Source organism: Felis catus, chromosome A2 (genome assembly GCF_018350175.1).
Source record: "Felis catus isolate Fca126 chromosome A2, F.catus_Fca126_mat1.0, whole genome shotgun sequence".
NCBI lineage: Eukaryota > Metazoa > Chordata > Mammalia > Carnivora > Felidae > Felis > Felis catus.
In genome coordinates this window covers 122,822,973-122,843,521 of record NC_058369.1, presented here as the reverse complement: position 1 = coordinate 122,843,521, position 20,549 = coordinate 122,822,973, and the positions used below count along the sequence as shown (strand labels likewise).

Sequence of the window (20,549 nt, the reverse complement as noted above, 5' to 3'; positions counted from 1 at the left end):
CTTCTGGCGTCCCACCAGGAACACCGGTATCTTCAAAGCCAAGCATTTGTTCCAAATCATTTGCCCCCAGCCAAGTCCCCACATCCCTTACCACCCACAGCAGGATGTTTTCATATAGCCCTGAGGGCCTGTTCTCACCCAGCAGGGGGATGGTGAGACCCTGGCTTTCCTCCTCAGAGCCAGGTGGCAGCTGCTGATCTAGGCGAGCCCATGCCCTCTTGGTGGACCTCAGGATCTCTCTCCTGCTCTTTTCTTGGCCTCCTGGGGAGTTGCTGGATCCATGTGACCTCTCTGCCATTGTAAGGGAGTAATTCGGCAAACTAAAACATGCAGACAAACAAATCAGATGCAATGAGTCAGCTTTCAGGCTTGGTTCAGTGAGAGGGAGAAGTCAGAGTGCTCATACCACCAACACTTACAATCTTCCAGAGCCTGGCTCACCCACCAGAGCTAAGTTCCCTGTCCCAGTGCAGAGAAGTGGTTGCCTCTTAAGTGGAGAGGCCACAGGAGGCTGGGACTAATGTGACTTCACCTGTCACCAGGCCACATCCACCCTCTGGTGGATCCAATCAGATGGACTGCGATGTGGATGCAAAGAAACTGTGGACTGGAGGGTACATCAGCCAGGAAGGAAGTTTAAAAGTATTGATTACATAATAAATACCCTTCCAAGTTATCCAACAGTTACATCTATAACAATATTTTTAGAGACTCAAAATGTAAAAAATAAGGGCTTTGGCAACAGATCAACCTGGATGAGTCTCATGTCTGCAACTTATTGGGTGGACTTGGGTAAATTATGTAATCTTTCTACATTCTCTTATTTTTTAATTGGGTGTAAATTCTACTGAGTTATAATAACTGTTGACTTCAGTGGAGTACTTATCGTGGGCTAGATTCTATGCTGCATTCCATACATCTATTATTTAATTAAATTGCCAACCAAAGAGGCAATCTAATTGTCACAATTTTATAGCAGATTGAAGAGCAGAGAAAGGTGTTGTGTATCTAAAGTTGCACACCTAAAGCCACACAACAACCAACACTCAAACCCGGGCACCAGACTCCAAGCATATTCCCATAATTATTAAACCATACCATCTACCCTCTAGGATGATTGGGACAATTAGAATATTAGTAAGTATATTATGTATATGGCACAAGAAATACTGATCGTCTTTGTTATCTCACTTAACCTTTATTAACATCATTATGAGAGTTGCAGAGTAAGAGGTGGACACAGAAGCTTATAGCAGCTGAGTGAGTTGTTAAAACCCCCAGATTATCAGCACATTAAGAACAAGGGCCTGCCTCCTACTTGTTGATATGTCTACAGTATTTGACTATATTCCCAGCACATAGTAGGTGCTAAATAAATACATATAAAACTAAAGTGGCAAAGCTAGAATTCCAAAGCACTTTCTGACTAACTTCTTTCCATGACATCTACTTGAATTTGCACAGTGTATTAGCCAAGTTTAGAGAAATGACCAAATAGTCAAATTTCTCTTTCAGCAGCACCCCTTGCATCCTTAAACTCATGCATAATCACCAACCATATGCTATAAACCATTGTTTCTAATCAGTGTTTTATCAAGGCAAAGTCATTCAAATTTCCTGAAAACATTTGAATATTTTCATTTTAGTACATAGGTGAACATTGTTCGTGCAACTGGCAAGTAAGTAACTTGCATGCTTTGTACATTAAAATTCTAGAATCCAGTTGAAGTATAAATATACATTTATTGTTGCAATAGTAAATTACTGCAAAAATTAATGACAATTGTGACGACTATTAATTTTATGCATAAAAAAACAATTACTAAGAAATTTCAATTATTTAAAAATTATAGCAAGGAGTGGACAGTTAAAATTTATATTTACGGGGAGCCTTTTAGTCAGCCAACCTCAGAAAGTTAACCTTTAGAATATCCTCTGGGAGCAAATAAATGTTAATAAAACTTTTGATGCTAACACAAGTCAAAAAAAATACAGATAAGATTATATTTCTTTTGAAAAATGCTTTTAAATGTTTTATTTTATTTTTTGAGAGATGGAGAGAGACAGAGCGTGAGCAGGGGAGGGGCAGAGAGAGAGAGGGAGACACAGAATCCAAAGCAGGCTCCAGGCTCTGAGCTGTCAGCACACAGCGTGATGTAGGGCTCCAATTCACGGACAGCGAGATCATGACCTGAGCTGAAGTTGGACACTCAACTGATTGAGCCACCCAGGCGCCCTGATAAATATTTCTAAACTTTATAGGGTTATCTGGTATACTAGAATTTATAACACAAGACAAACTGTAGGAATTGAATTTAATTTCTAGTTATTAATTTTACACAAGCTTTGGTACTTCTGAATAAAAAAAGTTCTCTTTGGCAATGCAGTGCATCTTGGGCATGTGAATTATTATCAGAGCATCAACTCTGACAATTCAGAATTTCACAAGGAGGGAAAATCTCCCAAATCATGCTCAACAAGATTCGTGAAATATCAGACTCAGTACGTGCTCAGGGTTTGAAGAAAAGAATAGTGTATTATGGGAAAATAAGATACCCCAAAATAGTCTTGCTCGTCCACCCACCTCAGCTGACAGGGAGGTCCTATTTAGCACAAAGGACTCTTGTCTGTAGTAGGAGCAGGGCCTGTCAAGCAGCTCACAGTCCTCAAATTGTGGCTCCTGTGCTCCAGTGTCAAATTTTAACCTAGCTACCACTTTCCCAAATACAACCCTGTAAAAATCATCAAAATTTTCAATAGAAGTGCTGCTTTATCGGTATGTCTCAGACTTCCTCTCTAAAACGGCATGTTTGACCTCAGCCACCAGGCTTGCACAACCAGTGAGGGTATGCTGCCTTCCAGCTCAGCTGTCGTTGGCTTGAGAGCAGTAAAACGCTTGCCAAGGAAAGTGGGAACCCTTGCTAAAGGCTGGGGTCAGGGACTGGTCTGTAAAGAACAACTCTTTTGTGCAGCCGTTTTTCGTGGATGCCTTTCTGATCAGTAAACAAATCTGCTTTGCATTCTCTGATGTTTGCATGACCCTCCTTTGGCATCCACGGATTTGACCCTGAGAGCAGTCCTTTGCAAAGGGACACAGATCGGGTGGTAGCCCTGAATTGCCCAGGGGACTGACAGAGCAGAAGTTGTAGGATGTGGTCTCTGCTGATTCCTCTGGTTAACTCTTTATCCCAAGGACCATTTGGATCCAAATTCTTGCTGATGCTGGCTTGGCCCAAAATGAATCTTCATCCTAGATTATGTTGTTTCCTGTGCCCGAGGGTCCCTTTCCTGTCTTCAGATCCTTTCTATTCCAATTACTATGTTATTAATCCTTATGTGTATAAAGAACTTCCATTAATGTGGGAAATTTCTCATATTATGTTTAATTTTAAAAAGATGATGCAAAATAATATATCCACCGGAAACTCGATTTTGTAAAAACAAAACAAAACAACAACAAAGTATATTGAAAAGACAAAGAGTAATGTACTAAAATATTATCAAGCTTTCAAAATTTTTAAAAAGGCCAAAATGAAAAAAAAAATGGTGTTGTTACATTAATTTTCCATGACATTTTCTTCCTTGAGCAAATGCAACCATACCTGCTCCTTTTCACTGTGAGGCCTTCAGCCCACAGTGAAATCATAGAATTTGATACTCATACTTAAAGCAGTGACAATGGTTACGTTCTTGCCCTCTGGGGTTATTTAACTTTTTGCACCTCTGTGCAAACAGGTTATCTTGCCAAACAGGTTATTCATACTGGAGAATAGGGACTGTGCTTTATTTATCTCTGTGTTCCCTACAGATCCCAGCACAGAACTCTGCCCAGGGTAAAGAATCTGTGACTGCAAGTTGATTGCTTGGTTATTTGGGAAAGGAACACCAGCTGGCTTAGCCAGTATATCTTGGTTCTTATGTGGTTAAAAGAATAAGTCCTTTCAGGTCAGATAACTCCAGATTTTAATCTCAGCTCTGTTGCTTTTCTGACATCTCCTTGGGGAAATTTTCAAACATCTCTGATAATCTATTTCTTCATCTCTGTAATGAGTATGAAATAACCACTTCATACGGCTGTTGGAAAAAATTAATGAAAAATGTGTATAAAACAATCAACACCCACATTGGTCAGGTTTTTTGTTTTGTTTTGCTTTTGTTTTTTTGTTTTGTTTCATTTTCCTTCTCTATGTTGCCTCTCTAGGTCATTTTCATGTCGAGAACTGTCCAGTGAAAAAGAATCACCAATCAGTGTAACAGTTCAGTTGTTTTTCCATAGGAGATAAATTTGACACTCATGGTTTGCCTATAACCTGTGTCATTTTGAGATTACTTAGTTTGAATAATTGAGAAGATACATTTGGAGAGTACGAGAATAAAATATTTCTGTGACCATGAGAATGCATGTTTATTTGAGAACAGAGACACATATCAGAACTTGGAAATTCCTTCAACTATGATCTTAATTTCAAGGTTATAATTGCAGGCTATAGTTCTAGCCTTGGTTCCACTTCTGAAGGAGCCCTGTGGTCAAGAAGAAAACGTCACACAGGAAAAAAATTCCACAGGAATTCGGAGTCTACAGGAATCTTACCATCTCTATGTCTCTACTATGGATCCTCATCACCACAGCCTCTGTTCAAGCCTTTCGTGAGATCTCAATGATATCCAGGCTTGTCTGGCTCCCCTCCACCTTCCATATACAATGACTTCCCCAGTAGAAAAATTTAGGAGAAGTCTACATAGAACCGTATGCTCCAGGAAGACCTGCCCCTTTCTCAACTATGACTTCATACACAGAAGTTTAAAAAAGAAGCCTTCACAGCCCCTCATGCTCTCAAAAAAATAATTATCATGAGCCTTGATACAACTCCCTTCCCTCTACAGACTAAGAAACCAGTCCTGGGAGGCTGCCACTTTAAGAGAACTGATTCAAACATCATACTCTAAGAGATCATAGGACTAATTTTATCATGCCTTAGGGCCTTGCTCATGTGACAGTGGACATTGCCTCATCTGGCCCAATCTCTCACCCTTCTCAGGTGCTCCCAACACCTTTGCCCTCTGGTATTCACAGACTGTCAACCACCAGATCCCCTTTATCCTAAGCTCTTCATCGAATGTCCCTTCATGTCCTTTTTCTAATTGAAACCTGAACACAGCTTACTTTGTCACTCTCTGAGCTGAGTTTTTTCTTTTTCACCCATTGAATCAGGACCCTAACCTTAGAGGTGATATCAATTTCCTCCATGTTCCTCATTGCTACTTTCAGATCTTATTTCCTCTGTCCTTTCAAGGCTACCAAACTAAGTTGTCATTAACACCCAGGACATATGGCCTCACTTACTGAAAATGGGATGGTATTTGTGTCATCCTCCTGAAAGATTTCATTGTCCATCTAGATGACCCATCAACATCTGACTATTCAGTTCAGTTTTCTGCTGACTTTCAACACTCCTTTCTCTATTCAATTCCCAGGGTCATACTTCATCACTGTAAGTGAATATCCTCTAAACTCCCAATGTCAAACATCCGTTGTCACCTCTATTCTACTCATAGACATTGCTTGGACACTGTTTTCCCTCCATACTGAATTGTTCCCTTTAGTTTACAACATGCTAAAATGTCTCTTATCTTAAAATGATCCTCCACTCATTGGTCATTGAATGACCCTTCAATCTCTCTCCAACTCCTACTCTAGTTTTCTAGATGATGATTCCCAAATTCACATTTCCAAATCTAGTCCAGATCCTTAGAATAGGGCCCCTGAGTTTCCAAATGGGCTACTCCCAATTACTTGATATCTTCACTTGGATACTGACATTTCTAAGTTACTATGTGCCACACTGAATTCTTTATTCTTTCCTTGACTTCTACTTGACCCCCTATATCCCTGGCTTTATTCCAGTGTCCCCAATATTAATAAATGGTGCCACTATTTAGGCAGTTGCTCTGGCCAAGAACTTAATGAGTCTTCCTTAATTCCTTTATTCCTTTTACACCTCACAACAGGTTACTTAAAAGAGAGTGAGAGAGGGGCCCTTAAAAGATATCTCACACTGACCTCCTCTGCTTTTGTCAACCTTATTATGTGAATCAGAACTTGTAGTCTCATTTGGATCATAGCAAAAAGCTCCCATGTACAGCACCATCCACACCTCTCACTCTCTTTATAACCCACCCAAATCAGTATGCTAATGCTCAACTGTCAGTTCTTATCATTTTAGAATTTTCAGTACTTGGGCACTTCCTCTTAATGGAAACAATCTGTTGGAAACAATGCTTTTTAATAATATGCTCTCTCAGATTTCTTCCTATCTCACTCAAGGCTTTTTTCTCAAGATCTTTTGCTGGTTTTTCTAAGTTTTTATTGTTCTATACCTCAGTTCTTAACTCCCTCTTATCTTTTTTTATCTACATGCTTTCCCTATGTAAGTGTGGCTTTAATTGTTCCCTGTAATCCAATAATTTAATGTAAATCACTACTAAAGTATTTTCACATTTTATAAGTGTGTGTTGATTGAAAGTGGGACTTTTTTTTGTCATCCTCCCAGAAGATTTCATTGTCAATCTAGATGACCCATCAACACCTGACCATTCAGTTCAATAATCTGCCAACTTTCAACACTCCTTCTGTTTATCCCACTGTGGGATTTTCTTCAGGACAGAGCTCTTAGTTCTCATATCATAATTGTATGAAAAAGGTACTCGATATATGTTTGCTGAATAAATTACTGTTTAAATGAATGCCAAAAAGGAATTGAGAAATATCGGTGCAAATTTGGTTATTAAACCATGAAGAAAAGTGTGGTATTCAACAATTAAACAATTTATGAGAAGGTGCAACTTGCCAGGAACAGGTATACGATGTCAGGGAACAATGCAATTTGAATTAGAAAAGTGATCAGATTATATATGTTAATATATATTCAACTATATAAATATATATTCTACCTTCATTTTGAAGCGGAATTTTCTGGCTAGTCACTTGATGTCTGTCCACTCCCACTATTTCAACCAAAGCTATCTGAGTAAATACCTTCTGTTACCTTCTCCTATGTGCCTTCCAACAGCATTAGCAGAGGAAAGATCTTAACTCATCACCAGGGAAACAAAAAGTAATTTATTTTAATTAATCAACAAATAGTTCATTGGTTGTATGACATTGGGCATGTGGTTTCAAGTTGTCTTGGAATGTAATTTCCTCTTGCATAATATGAGAGAATTGGATGTGATGAGATGATTCCATAAGATGGTTATTCTATTTCTGGCCTCCACATAGCCTATTGGTTGATGAGTGGAGCTCACATTTAAAACATATTTTAAAGTTATGTCCATCAAGACTATAAAAGGGCTGAGAATAAAACACCATTGCTATTACTTGGAAGACCACTCAAAAACTCAAACAACAAAGCCAAGCTAGGAATGCCCTTCTGCTCTTCCTCACTGTCCAAGTATCAAAGTCCCACAAATACATGTAAAGATTTCCAAGTGATTCAGTGAAGTAAAGGCAGATCTTAGAGAATAGAGTGTTCTGTCAATACTCTGCTAGGAGGAACAAGCAGTCTGTGATGACTTATTCTGTGGGTGGCTTCCTCCCACCATGAAATATGTGAAGGGTGCTCTCTCCTGATATTTAGGAGCAAGCTGGATTTAAAGACAAGGCAGTAGTGCCCAAGTTGGAACCCAAAGTCAGTTCTCTTAGACTTGGGGTTTTCATCTTTTGCTGGTGAAATAAGCAAAAGAGTACTAAGATTATGCTCAATAACTACATATACAGCTTCTTAGAAACTTGAAGTGCTGGTAAATTGAATCAACTGACTCATCTACTCCTAGCCCTGTTCCAATCCTCCTCCAACTTTAAAGAGATTTTTCTTTCTCAATGATTCTCTCTTTCCTCATTATTTCTACTCTTGTCTTCTCAACATTTGCCTTGCCTCGTCCTGGGAAGGGAGAATGAGAGGATGTGTGGGTGTCTCCCATTCCCACGCATCCCAATCCAGGTGCCTGCATGTACATTGTATTCCAGATACACAGAACTACTTGTGTTCAACATGCCTTCCTCTCTGATGCTACTGGCTACAGATCCCTCTGCTAGTGCTGCCCTTCTCTTTCCTGGATACCATTTTACTGAGCTCAAAGAGAACTCACTTTATAGCACTTTCTCCCCTTATCGCCCTCCACTCCCGTCCTAGCCTGCTCCTGGCATTCACAGAAACCTTTGCAACTCCTTATAGTGGCACTTTTCATGCTCAAGTAGTTTATTTGCACTTCTGCCTTTCCCACTCAACTAAGTGGACTCCTTGGCAATTCCTTGGCAAGGACCATGACTTATTTATTTTTATATCCATGGCCATGGATGATAATAGGTGATCAGCCATGACTGTTAACTGAATGAATGACTACTCTCATGCTGGACTCTGTCTTTGCTCTCAGGAGGTGGGAAGTGTGACTTACTCATCTTTATAGTTTCTGTCACATCAGGGATAGTACTGTGCACTAGTCATTCCTCATAAAAGCATGTCGTACGCATGAACTATTAAGTAAATAAATGCAATAATATCATCTACTAATTCAATTCAGTGAAATATTTTACTGTCTATTGTGTACAAAGAAACTTTGAGGAGCTTACAGTTGATTACAAAATATAGTACTTATTAACTATATACTGTGAAGTAGAACATAAAACACATTTTAAGAGAAGTATAAAACAACTGTTCTCAAATATTGAAGGAGGAAAATGATCATTTGGGGGCATAACAAAGGTTTCTTGGAAAGGGAGGTATTGGCTCTGGCTCTTGAAGAAGGTTAATGAATAGGCAAACATTCCAGACAGGGGGATTAAAATGCATGTGAGCAATAATGGCATAAATTTCACCAAAGGGCTATTCAGCAGTGGATTTGTGACAATTAAACACATGCTCTTCAATGTTAGCTTACTGAAATCACAACTCATCTTACCTGATGGTGTGATGATTAATTTTATGTGTCTACATGACTCAGCCATGGGGTGCCCAGATATCTGGCTAATCCTAATTTCTGGGGATGTCTATGAGGGTGTTTCCAGAATAGATTAACACTTGAATTGGTAGCCTGAAGTAAAGCAGACTGTTTTTCCCAGTGTGGACGGGAATTATTTAATCTGCTGAGGGCCTAAATAGAACAAAAGTGTGTAAATAAAATTCCCCTTTTCTCTGGCTGATTGTTGAGCTGGAACATCAGTCTCCTCGTGCTCTAGAACTCGGATTTACACAAGTGAATGCTCCCAGCTCTCAAGCTTCAGACTCAGCCTGTATCTACACCATCAGCTTTCCTGGGTCTCCAGCTTGCAGATGGCAGATCATGGAACCTCTAAGATTCCATAATTGTGTGAGAGAGAGATAGGTAGATAGATATAGATTTCTCCATCTATAATTAAATGTATGTAATTATATTATGTATTATATAATTATATACACACACATATGTATATATACATATACACACATATATACATATACACATATATGTATATATACATATACACACATATACGTATACATACATATACACATATATGTATACATATACACATACGTATGTATGTATGTGTATGTATATATACGTATACACACACACACACACACACACACACACACATAATCTCATGTCTCTGGAGAACCTTGACCAATGCAGATGACTGTTTTTCTTAACAATACTTTTCGTTGGGCTCTATCACACCTTCCTTCTATATACCTTTCCTAATACCTTTAAAAAGTGACTGGTCAAGCCATTTTCTTTAAGATTTTCAGATGCACACACCTCAAGTTTAAAAACATACTGTTACACAATACAAATTGCATCATATTTCAGTCCAATAGGAAACCATCATAATGGTTAAGTTCTTAACCACAATAAGAAAGTGTTGCATCTAAAAACACACAGAAATAGCTGGTAGTGAGGAGAAGAGATCAAATTTTAAGCCAGCTCCTGGGTCTAAATCTCCTTTCCTACCTGGATTATTCACAAAGGCAAATTCTAGCATGTACTTTACTCCTCTGACATCAAAGATATCATCATCCTTCCTTTCTCACTATGATCATAACCATAAAATCTCAGGGAATGTGGAGAAAGAAACAGATAGTATTCCTTATAAGTGATTGTAAGAAACTATCCTGATGTCACAACTTTACACCTGTTGATGGCTGTCCCAGATAAAAATCTACATAGGCAGAAATAGGTTATCCATGTACTGTTGAAAAGATTTTTGCATTAAGGCAGGTAGACTTTGTATTATTTCTTAGAACTGTATGTGCGTTTCTAAATTTAAATTTTCTAAATTTAAAATTTAATGAAAAAAACCACAAAGCAAAACAAAAAAGAGAGCCCTAAATAATTCATCAAAATAAATTTCAATAGTGTTAAGGATTTAATATGAGAAAAATGAAACAAAAATAGTCCTAGAGGTGCCTGGGTGGCTTAGTTGGTTAAGCGTCAGATTCTTGATTTCAGCTCAGGTCATGATCTAATGGTTCATGAGATCAAGCTCTGCACTGGGCTCAGCGCTGATGGCACAGAGCCTGCTTGGGATTCTCTCTCCCTCTCTCTCTTTCTCTCTCTCAAAATAAATAAATAAACTTAAAAAAATAGTCCTAGAATAAAATATTGGTAAACATTTTTCTAATTTTGAGGTGGTAAACACCTGTGGAGAAATGACACCAAAGGCGAAGAAGGAAAATCATGATGGATTTAACCAGTTAAGAATTTAAAATTTCCTATTGCAAAGATAATAAAAATGTCAAAATGTTAAAAAAACTAAAAATTTTGGTGGAATATGTGAAATTAAAGGTTTTTATGTACTTACTATATGACATGCAATTATAAATCAATAAAAAAAGATACATAGAAGTAGCAGCAATGTAATAGGGCAATTAAAAAATAGGAAATCTAGAAATGGCTAAAAAATGTAAATGTAACGTACAAGGAAGTGAAGGCTAAAAAGACAATAGGTTACCCATGTTAGATTCTCAGAAATTCATTAGTGTGAGAACATCTAGAAGGTGGGAAATTGACACTCATCACTGTGGAAATATTAAATAGTCAAACCTCCTGGAGAGAAGTCAGGTAATATGTACCAATGTCTAAAATCTGCAGACATGTGGGAGATGGAGAAGCTATTCTTTAGAGTAGAATGCCAACAAATAATGATGGAAGGAATGGCAGAGTTAGAAAATCATCTACTGAGCCATACTGCAGCAATAAACAATCAGTGAAAATGACACACAAGTCCCAATAGCTACAAAAGGAAGGAAAATATAATCTCTGCACCTCATCTCAGGAACATTACTTGAAATGGTATTCAAACTTTAGGGGAAATAAACCAAGAATCTTGAGTCTAGAGCATTCCCATCCCTTGTGTTTTTGACCTTTCCATGTTAATGGAGGCCACCCAGGCAGTCATGGGAGTGCTGAAATCATCTAGGCCAGGATCCATGACAATTAGATTGCTTACCTTACTGCTAATAGTCTTTCTTCCTGGGAAGCACCCGGTCACATAGCTGCAGGTAAAGAAGATTCAGAACATGCCACAGCTGCCCTTCCATTCCAACGGAGAGAAAATGAGAACAGAGGACTAATACCCTTCCCCCACAGACGAGAAACAAACTAACAAATTATAAGAATTACTATACCAGAGGAAAGGAATTTCGGCAGAGAAGTGGCCCTTGTAGCTTGCTGTAGTTGTTCTCAGAAAGTGGTTTTATTTGGACACCTTCCTGTCTCCTTGAGCATCACAGCTGCTAACACTAAAAAAGTCCTTGTGACCACGGAACTGTGACCAGGTTTCTATCTGCTCCTATTTCGAAGTTAGACACAGAAAGCCAGGATAGTCTGCTTGCCAAAATCTATAGTCAAATTGGGGATAAAGATACATGGTGATTCTCTCTACCCTTGCCTCCAAGAAAGCAGTTAGAAAGTAGTTAGAAATGGCAGAAGTTTTTAGTAACAAATTCTGGACGAAGGGGAGGAGTGTGGGAAATGAATACAATGGGTCCAGTTGTGTTTTTATTTCTATGAACCCTCTGGCTGTTCCTTTAATGCCCTTGACTGTTGGCAGTAGCATCAGGTCTGAATGCAGGGCTGGAAAGTACTTTGCTGAGGAAGTAAAGCAAACTTGTCTTCATTTGGTTACCATGGTTATGGTGCTATGTGTTACCAACCCAACAATTTGCATTGCAAACCATCACTGGAAATGAGGACAGCAGAACTTGATATTCCAGGTGGAGAGACTCAATTCCCAGGAAGTTCTATTAGAAAGTTCAGAGGAAACAAAACATATACACACATATTCCCAAACCCATAAAGAAGGGGCCCAAATTGTCAGGGCTAATAGTTCTACTTTCCAAGGGATTTCAGTACCTATAAAGTACTTTCATTGAAAGATCAGACAGTTCCATTTCAGAAAGGTAAATAAGCACATTATCATCCTCATTAAAAAAAATTAAATTTCATGGTCACATTTACTACGGATCCTTACAAAGGATACAATGCTAAAACACAACCTAATAATTATTCTATTCTTGAGTCATGCATGCCAACAATTGTCTTCATTTTGATAAACTGCATTATCAGAGTTTAGAATTATAGAAAAGACCATGTGCATTTCAAATGATATTTAACTTCAAAAAAACAGGAACCCCAGTATACAAAAGGGAAGGACTAAGGTTGTTTTAGCCTTAGTCTCTCTCTCTCTCTCTGTCTCTCTCTCTCTCTGTCTCTCTCTCTCTCTGTCTCTCTCTGTCTCTCTCTGTCTCTCTCTCTCTCTCACACACACACACACACACACACACACACAAACGCACACACACACACCCCTAGGGAGTTCCTCTGCAAACCCCCTAGTGTCTGTGAGCAAGATTTCAATAGCCCTATATAAACTGGCCCTGAACCTATCCCTGGAGATGTCTCTTGTTTCTTAGGATTTCTCTCACTTCTTCACCACCAATTTCTGAAATCTCTACTCTCAGGAGTCCAAGTGTGTCTCAAGGCTAGGGGTAACACCACATCCTTCTCCTCCTGTGGCATCCGTTGCCCACTTACCCTTGAGAAGACCAGAATCTCTGCACCACCCATTAGGATATGATGGTCTTGGACAAAGGTTAATTGATAAAATAAACTTTACTCAAAATATCATGTCCAGAACTAGACTTAGAAAATGAAGTCCTTTAACAGTTTTTATCTCAGATGATTTTTTAAAGTGATTTTTTTAAAATAAAAATGACCATACAATCACATCTACAAAGAAACCCTCAAATACTCACATTTTGACTATTAATTACATATCTATTTATGAATGTAGCTCATTTAGTGAGAGATTGCAGTGCACATGCATTGAAATATGCATTAGGAATTGGGAGAACACGAACGTATCTAAACATAGCTCCTACTAGAATGGTCTTGGGAAAATCAATTCCTCTTCAGAGGCATAGTTAATTCAGAAAAAGTAATGTGTACATCGCTGAATACAAAAAAAAAAAAAGCTTTCTGCATGAAAATTAAAGAAGATACAATATATATCAAAGCCTGGTAAACAATGTGCAGTTGATAGCCAGTGCACTGATATTCCAAGAACAGTCTCCCAAATAGAACACTTCCTTGTATGTCTGCCCCTCAGCCTACAGAAGAACACACCTTAGCCACAAATCGGTACTTAAAGTAAAGTGACTTAGTTCACCGTCCAAGGGAGGAGGTAATAAAGTAGATCCAAATGACAAGTAGAGTTGCTAAGTTTTTTCTGGGGAAAAAGAAAGTTTTATGGGATCTCATAAGTCGAGTTCTCAGCCCAGCTTTGAGGGTTTGGAAAAAACATCCTGGAAAATATCAAATTTAAACTTGATATTTTAGTTAGTTGAGGAGGTGAAGGAGAAGAGAAATAAACTAAAAGGTAGGGGTTGTCCAACTGGAAGGAAGGTGAGGGTAGAGCAAAAGTGAGACTAGAAAAGTGATGCCATGAATATTTGCAATAAGTATGCCATTCTCATAGTCTTGATCTCTTTGGGTTAACACAGAAATCTTGTAATAGAATGTTAAGGATAAGAAAAGTGAGACCCAGAAAAGCTAAGTGATTTCACAGTGTCACAAAATGAAATTTTGGTATATTCAGCACTAGAACTAAAGTCTCAGGAATCCCCTATGTAATGCTTCAACCATTAATGGGTTATCCTGGGAAACAGGCTAAAAGAAGCACAGTTTTAATGTCTTCCTGATCAAGTGATTTCACTTGTAATCTCCTTTGTCTGGGATAGCCCTCTTAAGGTGTCAGTAAGTAAAGGTAACCCCCCTATGCTCTACGTGGGTGGGAGAAAGGAGGGTGATCTAGGCAGAGGGAACAGCATGTGTAAAGGTCTTCAGGCAAGAGAAAGAATGGTCCACTTGAAGAATTGCAAGAATCTAGGTACGGCTACTGCATGACTTATGAAGAGTCAGTGTCAAATGATATAGCCAGAGAGAGAAGGAGTAACCAGATCACGAAAGATGTCATATGCTATTAAGAGGTTAACATTTTATTCTGAGGGTAGCAGGAAGTGACATGATCAAATTTATATTCTAAAAAGTTCCTCTTGCTTCAATATGGAGAGTGGAATGAGTGGAAAGAACAAAAACTGAAGGCAGGATGCTGAAAACCAGTTGAGATATAATGGTGGCTACAACCAGGGCCCCAAGATTAGAGAGAAAAATGTGAGTAATTTAGGACTACGTGGGAGAAAAAAATCAGTAGGTTTTACTGACTGTCCTCAATGTGGAGGGAGACAGTGGTCAAAGATTTTTCTCAGGTTACCAACTTGGGCAAGTGGACGATACCATTTCCTTTATTGGGCAGGGATTATAGAAGGAGGAGTAAGTTTATGGAGGGATCCAGTGTGTTTTGCTTTGCAAATGTAGTTTGAAGTTCCCCTGGAAACACTGAGGGGAAGTATCACAATGCAATTTGGATAGTGAGTCTAGAGTTCAGTAGTGAAGTCTGGACTAACATACATGTGCAGCCACAAAATAACTCCTAATTGAAGCCAGAGTGACAGATGAATTCACTCCAGGAGGGAGTCTGGAGTGAGAGGAGAATCTAGACCCAGAAGGAGGGCAAGATGAGGAAAAGGGTTAAGAATGCCAAAAGCTAAAAGCACACTTGTGAGCTCTAAAGAACTGAAACCTTTGACCTGCATGAGAAGCCAAATTTTAATCATCAGGTTGCTTGGATTCTGGAACAGAGTTCGATGCATTGTTGAAATATCTACTGGGAGTAAGTTATCATAGGGAGAGACAACAGACAGTTGAGACTTTTGGTTAAAGGGTTCTCAAACCTGAATGAGCATGTTTTTAGTCAGTCAATAGGTCTGGGGTGGGATGAGAAAATCTACATTTTTTCCCCTCAGATTTTCCAAGACAACTCTGATGGAGTAAATCCCAACAAGTCTCAGTATTTCAGAAACATTGTTTCTGGTTAGTGCATCCTCTCTCCTGATTGAACTCTGGTCAATTCTGCTTCTTGTCATTGTTCTTCTATACACACACTCACCTCCTATTATCAAATATTTAAAAAGACATATTGATTAGGATGGAAGAGTGCTACAATTCCCACTCAGACCCTCAGAAAACCTATCTTACAAAGAAGATGTGAATGATGATGGTAGTGATGGCTTAATGATCAGATACTGAGCCTGCAGTAGGGAGAGGAAGCTTCAGCCTCCCTAGAATCTTCTTCAGACCCTCATTGTTTACTAAGACCCATTGAAGTGTTTCCTATTTTAGGGAAAAGATTATGTCAACATACCTTTAAAGGTAAACCCACTCTCATTTCAAGAGAGTCCTCCCATATAGGAATTCTGTATTTAGTAATTGTGACAAAAATTAGATGATAAGATGATGGTAATGATGGCCACCACTTATTATTGGCTTGTGCCAAATCCCACATGAAAAGTGTGACAACACTTTATTAATTGATCCCCCCAAGAAACTTAGGTGGAAGTCATTCTTTAAAAAAAATTTTTTTTAACATTTATTTATTTTTGAGAGACAGAGCATGACTGGGGGAGGGAGGGGCGGATAGAGAGAAGACACAGAATCCGAAGCAGGCTGCAGGCTCTGAGCTGTCAGCACAGAGTCTCATGCGGGGCTTGAACCCACAAACCATGAGATCATGACCTGAGCCAAAGTTGGATGCTCAACCGACTGAGCCACTCAGGTGCCCTAGGTGGAAATCATTCTTATCCTCATCTTGTGGATGAGGAAACGGAGATTCACAGATATTAAAACAACTTGTTCTCAGTCATATAGTTCATATGGATAGAGGTAGGAGGTAGGCAAGTCTAGGTCTATCTGTCCCCCAAATCCATACTCTTAATAATTATATATATTTCTAGAGATCAACACAAAGAGTATGCAAACAGCTCCTATACATATTCCAAATGATTAATTCAGGGAAAGAAAGCATATATTTTCAGAGATGTCAGAGTCTTTTTCAGTTTTCCAGTGGTTCTGAATAGATGGGAAGTAGATTTAGGCCCAGGCTCATCAATCTGTCATGTTTGTTGAGAGAGTTTCTTCGCAGTTCCAAGAACCCTGGCTTAAGAGGGACAAGAGCTAAAGGTAGGCTTTCTTTCCTTCCGCATTTTGCAAAGACACTTTAATTCAATAGTTTTGAACATTCCCAATAAGCCAGAAACTTACTGGAAAATACAATCTCCATGTACAGTACAATTAAATGATGATTGGGACTGATTTATGTTAGTAAGCTACAAAAATAAATTGGAGGCAATTCTTTCCTAAGTAATCTTTAGCAGATAATATGATAAATCTAGATGTTAAATGCATATCATGAGATTAAGTGACCCCAAATAGCTCTATGTTCCACTAGATGGATGTTAAGATAGTGTTTCATTTTAAGAAGACATTTAACAATGCTTATTATATTTTAGCCCTTAGAGTTAAATTTGGCACATCATGAATGCTCAACAAATATTTGTTATTCATTCTCATCACCATAAATCCTGCTAGGTCAATTCAATCTTTCTACAGTAAAAATTCAAATTAAATGCTGTTTCCACTGTGAAGGAGACCCTCCCTCCCCAATACCATTTTACCCTCATTTTATTTATGCTGGTCCCAGAGTACTTTGTGCCACATTGTGCCTACTGTTAGACCATTGGCTCTCAACTGGAACTGATTTGGCCAATGGGACCTTTGGCCATACCTGGAGACATTTTTGTTGTCACAGTGGGGTGGGGGTCGCTCCTAGAATCTAATGAATAGGGGCCAAGGATAATGTTAAACAAGCTATAATGCACAGAGCAGGCACCGTCTCCCAGCAGCAAAGAACTTTTCCGTTCCAAATACCAAAAGAGTGTTGAGACAGAAAAACCCTATTTTACACAAAAGAAAAGCATACATTGCTTAGAACTTAGGACCCAGAGCTGGCTCCAGTGTGTACTACATGTGAGACATTGGGCAGGTCTCAATTCTTGAATCTCAGTATTCTCACCAGTAAAATGCAAACATTTATTTTACAGATGCTCCCTTCACAGAATTATCGTAGGGATCACTGCAATAATGTATGAAGAATGGTCTTTAAACTTACTACAGTCATCTTAGATGCATTGTGATTTGTATGTATGATGACAATAATAATAATTGTGCAGGCAGCTTGGATACATAGGTCAGGTTTAGAGCTCAGTAATGAAAGAGGCTAGGTTCAAATCTCAATAGAATCTTATTAATTTCATCTCAACAAGTATTTATTGAACAATAGCTCTGGGCTAACTCTCTTCTAGGTACTACAGATGTAAAAATAAGATAGTCTTGCTGAATTAAGGAGCCCTCTTTTTAGGATGGAAATAGAGTAATAAACAAAAAGTTGTAACACTATGTGAAATAATCTAAGATAACAGAGGATAGGTGAATGAAGTTTTTTTTTAGAAGCAGAGCAATTCAAGATATATTTTAAAAGTTTATGGGCTGCATTATTACTGGCAACAACAACAACAAAACCCTTTCTTTAATGTCTCACTTAACTGATCCCCATGGGGGAAAATGTACATTCTTATGACTTAGATTACCCACTCTGCAGAATAATGAAAGTCGGTAAGAAGACCGAAATTGCTTTTTAACAATGAATGTGTTAAATCTGACCATATAGAAAAGTAACACAATGGAGGCAGCTCTCTAATCTTTACTCCTGAAATGGGACCACTAGCCAGGACTCAAAACAGCTGCATATGCTGCAAATTGCTTATCACTGTAATTGAGGTATAAAATGCTTTCAGGATGCAAATGGATGGTATTTGGGGAAAGTTTTCTAGGACACTCCAGGCAGCTGGATCATATTCCCATTTACTGTGCTCATAGGAAATAAATAACCGTTCGGTAAATGTCTGATAAACTGAACCAATGGCACTGATTTTGTTCCTTTCTCTACAAAAGCCACTGCATGTTTAGTTGGAAGGGAGTGTGTCAATTATTCAGAGACATTTCATAAAAAATGGTACATGGACTCATCTGGCCTACACATTGTCTTGAGTACGGAAAAGTATCAGGATCATCGGAAAGTTGTTATACTAGTGATATATTATGCTTCCTACAATGTGCCTTGTCACATTCCTTTCCATGAGTGTTTTCAGTATTGTTCAATATAGTGGTTCTAAGCCATTTTAGTCTAGCTGGTTCTTCAGTGGTTCAAGAAGAACCATCACCCTTACAAATATCATTTTTGTCAACAAACTTCACATAGTAAGAAAAAAGCCCAGGTTTCTTTTCTTTTCTTTTTCTTAATGTTTCTTTAAATTTATCTTTGAGACAGAGAGAGAGAGAGAGACGGAGCATGAGCAAGGGAGGGGCAGAGAGAGAGGGAGACACAGAATCCGAACCAGGCTCCAGGCTCCGGGCTGTCAGCACAGAGCCCAACACGGGGCTTGAACTTGCCAACCGCGAGATCATGACCTGAGCTGAAGTCAGACACTCAACCGACTGAGCCACCCAGGCGCCCCTCTTTTTTTTTTTTTCATTTAAGCATTTTATTTTATGACACAATGAAAACTCATTAAGTTTCAAGGAAACAGATTAAAAATTTACATGTCATTTTCCTTGTGATATTGAAAATATGAATTCAAATACACATTCACAAGTAAGATGTACAAAAAAATTTTCATGGCACTGAGGGATTCACAGATTGGTTTTTGTTAGAAATAACATGGAAATCAGCTTCCTTAAAGTTTAGGTTCTTTTCCATATGAAAATTTGACTCATTGCTCTCCAATAATTTAGAAACTAGAAAAAATCCTTCAAGACTTAAAGGAGACAGGTAGGGCAATAACGTCAACTACAACTGAAAAATAAAGTGTCAGTTTGAGGGGTGCCTGGGTGGCTCAGTCAGTTAAATGCCCGACCTTGGCTCAGGTCATGATCTCACAGTTTGTGGGTTTGAGCCCTGTGTCGGGTTCTGTGTTGACAGCTCAGAGCCTGGAGCCTGCTTCAAATTCTGTGTCTCCTCTCTCTGTCCCTTTCCTGCTCACACTCTGTCTCTTAAAAATAAACAACTGTCTGTCTCTTAAAAATAAGTAAATGTTAACAAAATTTAAAAGTGTCAGTTTGAGAACAGACTATAATAAAAAATGTAGTATTATTTGTAATGTAGAATAGCATTTTCTAAATCTAGATTGAAACCTGATACAATTCTAATGAGAGGTGGTATGTGAGTTACTATTTCACAACACAAACACATTGAATTTGACACAGTTTGAGAGCATCTACGATCCCTCATGGATACAATCCAGGACAATCTCTTACATTTTTGTGGAGTTTACCTCCAGGAAACCTACCAGGTCCTCACAGAGAAGATGAAGGAAAGATCCCTTCATGGCTCTGGGAAAGGGAGAGGAAAAGCATTGAAAGTATTATGAAATATGCTCAGATCCTTCTCCATAGTCTTTGGAGCTTTCCAAAGGAAAAAGACTTTGACAGACCCTTACTCCAATTGTAGAAGAGCTTTTCTCCTATACTAGACCATTTTAGCCTATGTCACCTATGGAGAAAACAAAACAAAATGTAGTCAACGGGGGTCGGGCTTTAAGGATATAGAGGGGAATGGTGCTACCAGGTGGGGCAATGTGGGCAGGAAGGAGAAGGCTATCCCACTAACCAAACAGTCTTTTCACAACAGAACTGTGAAAGTCACAACCCTAACATATAGGCCATTAAAGACTGAGATCTAATCGGAAGATTGTAGAATGCTTCCTCTCCCCAGCATTCAACTAACATGCCAATGGGGTTTCAATATCATAAAAGGGGATTATAGCTGAAAGAGCTATAAGTCTCTGTCTCTGTCACTTTTTCTCGGAGGAGTTACTTAAAGAAAACCAAAGTCAAGATAGGAGCTATCAACAGGGACACTAGAGGAATTTGAAACTCTGGTACCTAGAGCTATAGCAAACATTAAACATAGCCCCATACCTAGTCGGATTAACATAAATTCTCACACTAAAGGCTATTTACCTCAGTTCCTATTACCTGATACAACACGTATGACT

General features: G+C 38.7%; 1 protein-coding gene across 2 annotated transcripts in view; it reads right to left on the bottom strand.

Moving 5' to 3' along the window:
* Positions 1-20,549, bottom strand: part of ITPRID1 (ITPR interacting domain containing 1) — a 115,788-nt gene that overhangs the window by 74,979 nt on the left and 20,260 nt on the right. Inside the window, exons 1-2 of one of the 2 annotated variants that reach the window (XM_045052564.1) lie at positions 11,489-11,942; positions 139-320 (exon numbers count right to left, since the gene is read on the bottom strand). In XM_045052564.1, coding sequence (XP_044908499.1) covers positions 139-298 — 160 coding nt within the window. In that variant the 5' untranslated portion in view covers positions 299-320; positions 11,489-11,942. Of the gene's footprint in view, positions 1-138; positions 321-11,488; positions 11,943-20,549 lie in introns of those variants that run through there. The other variant, XM_045052563.1, reaches the window with a different exon arrangement.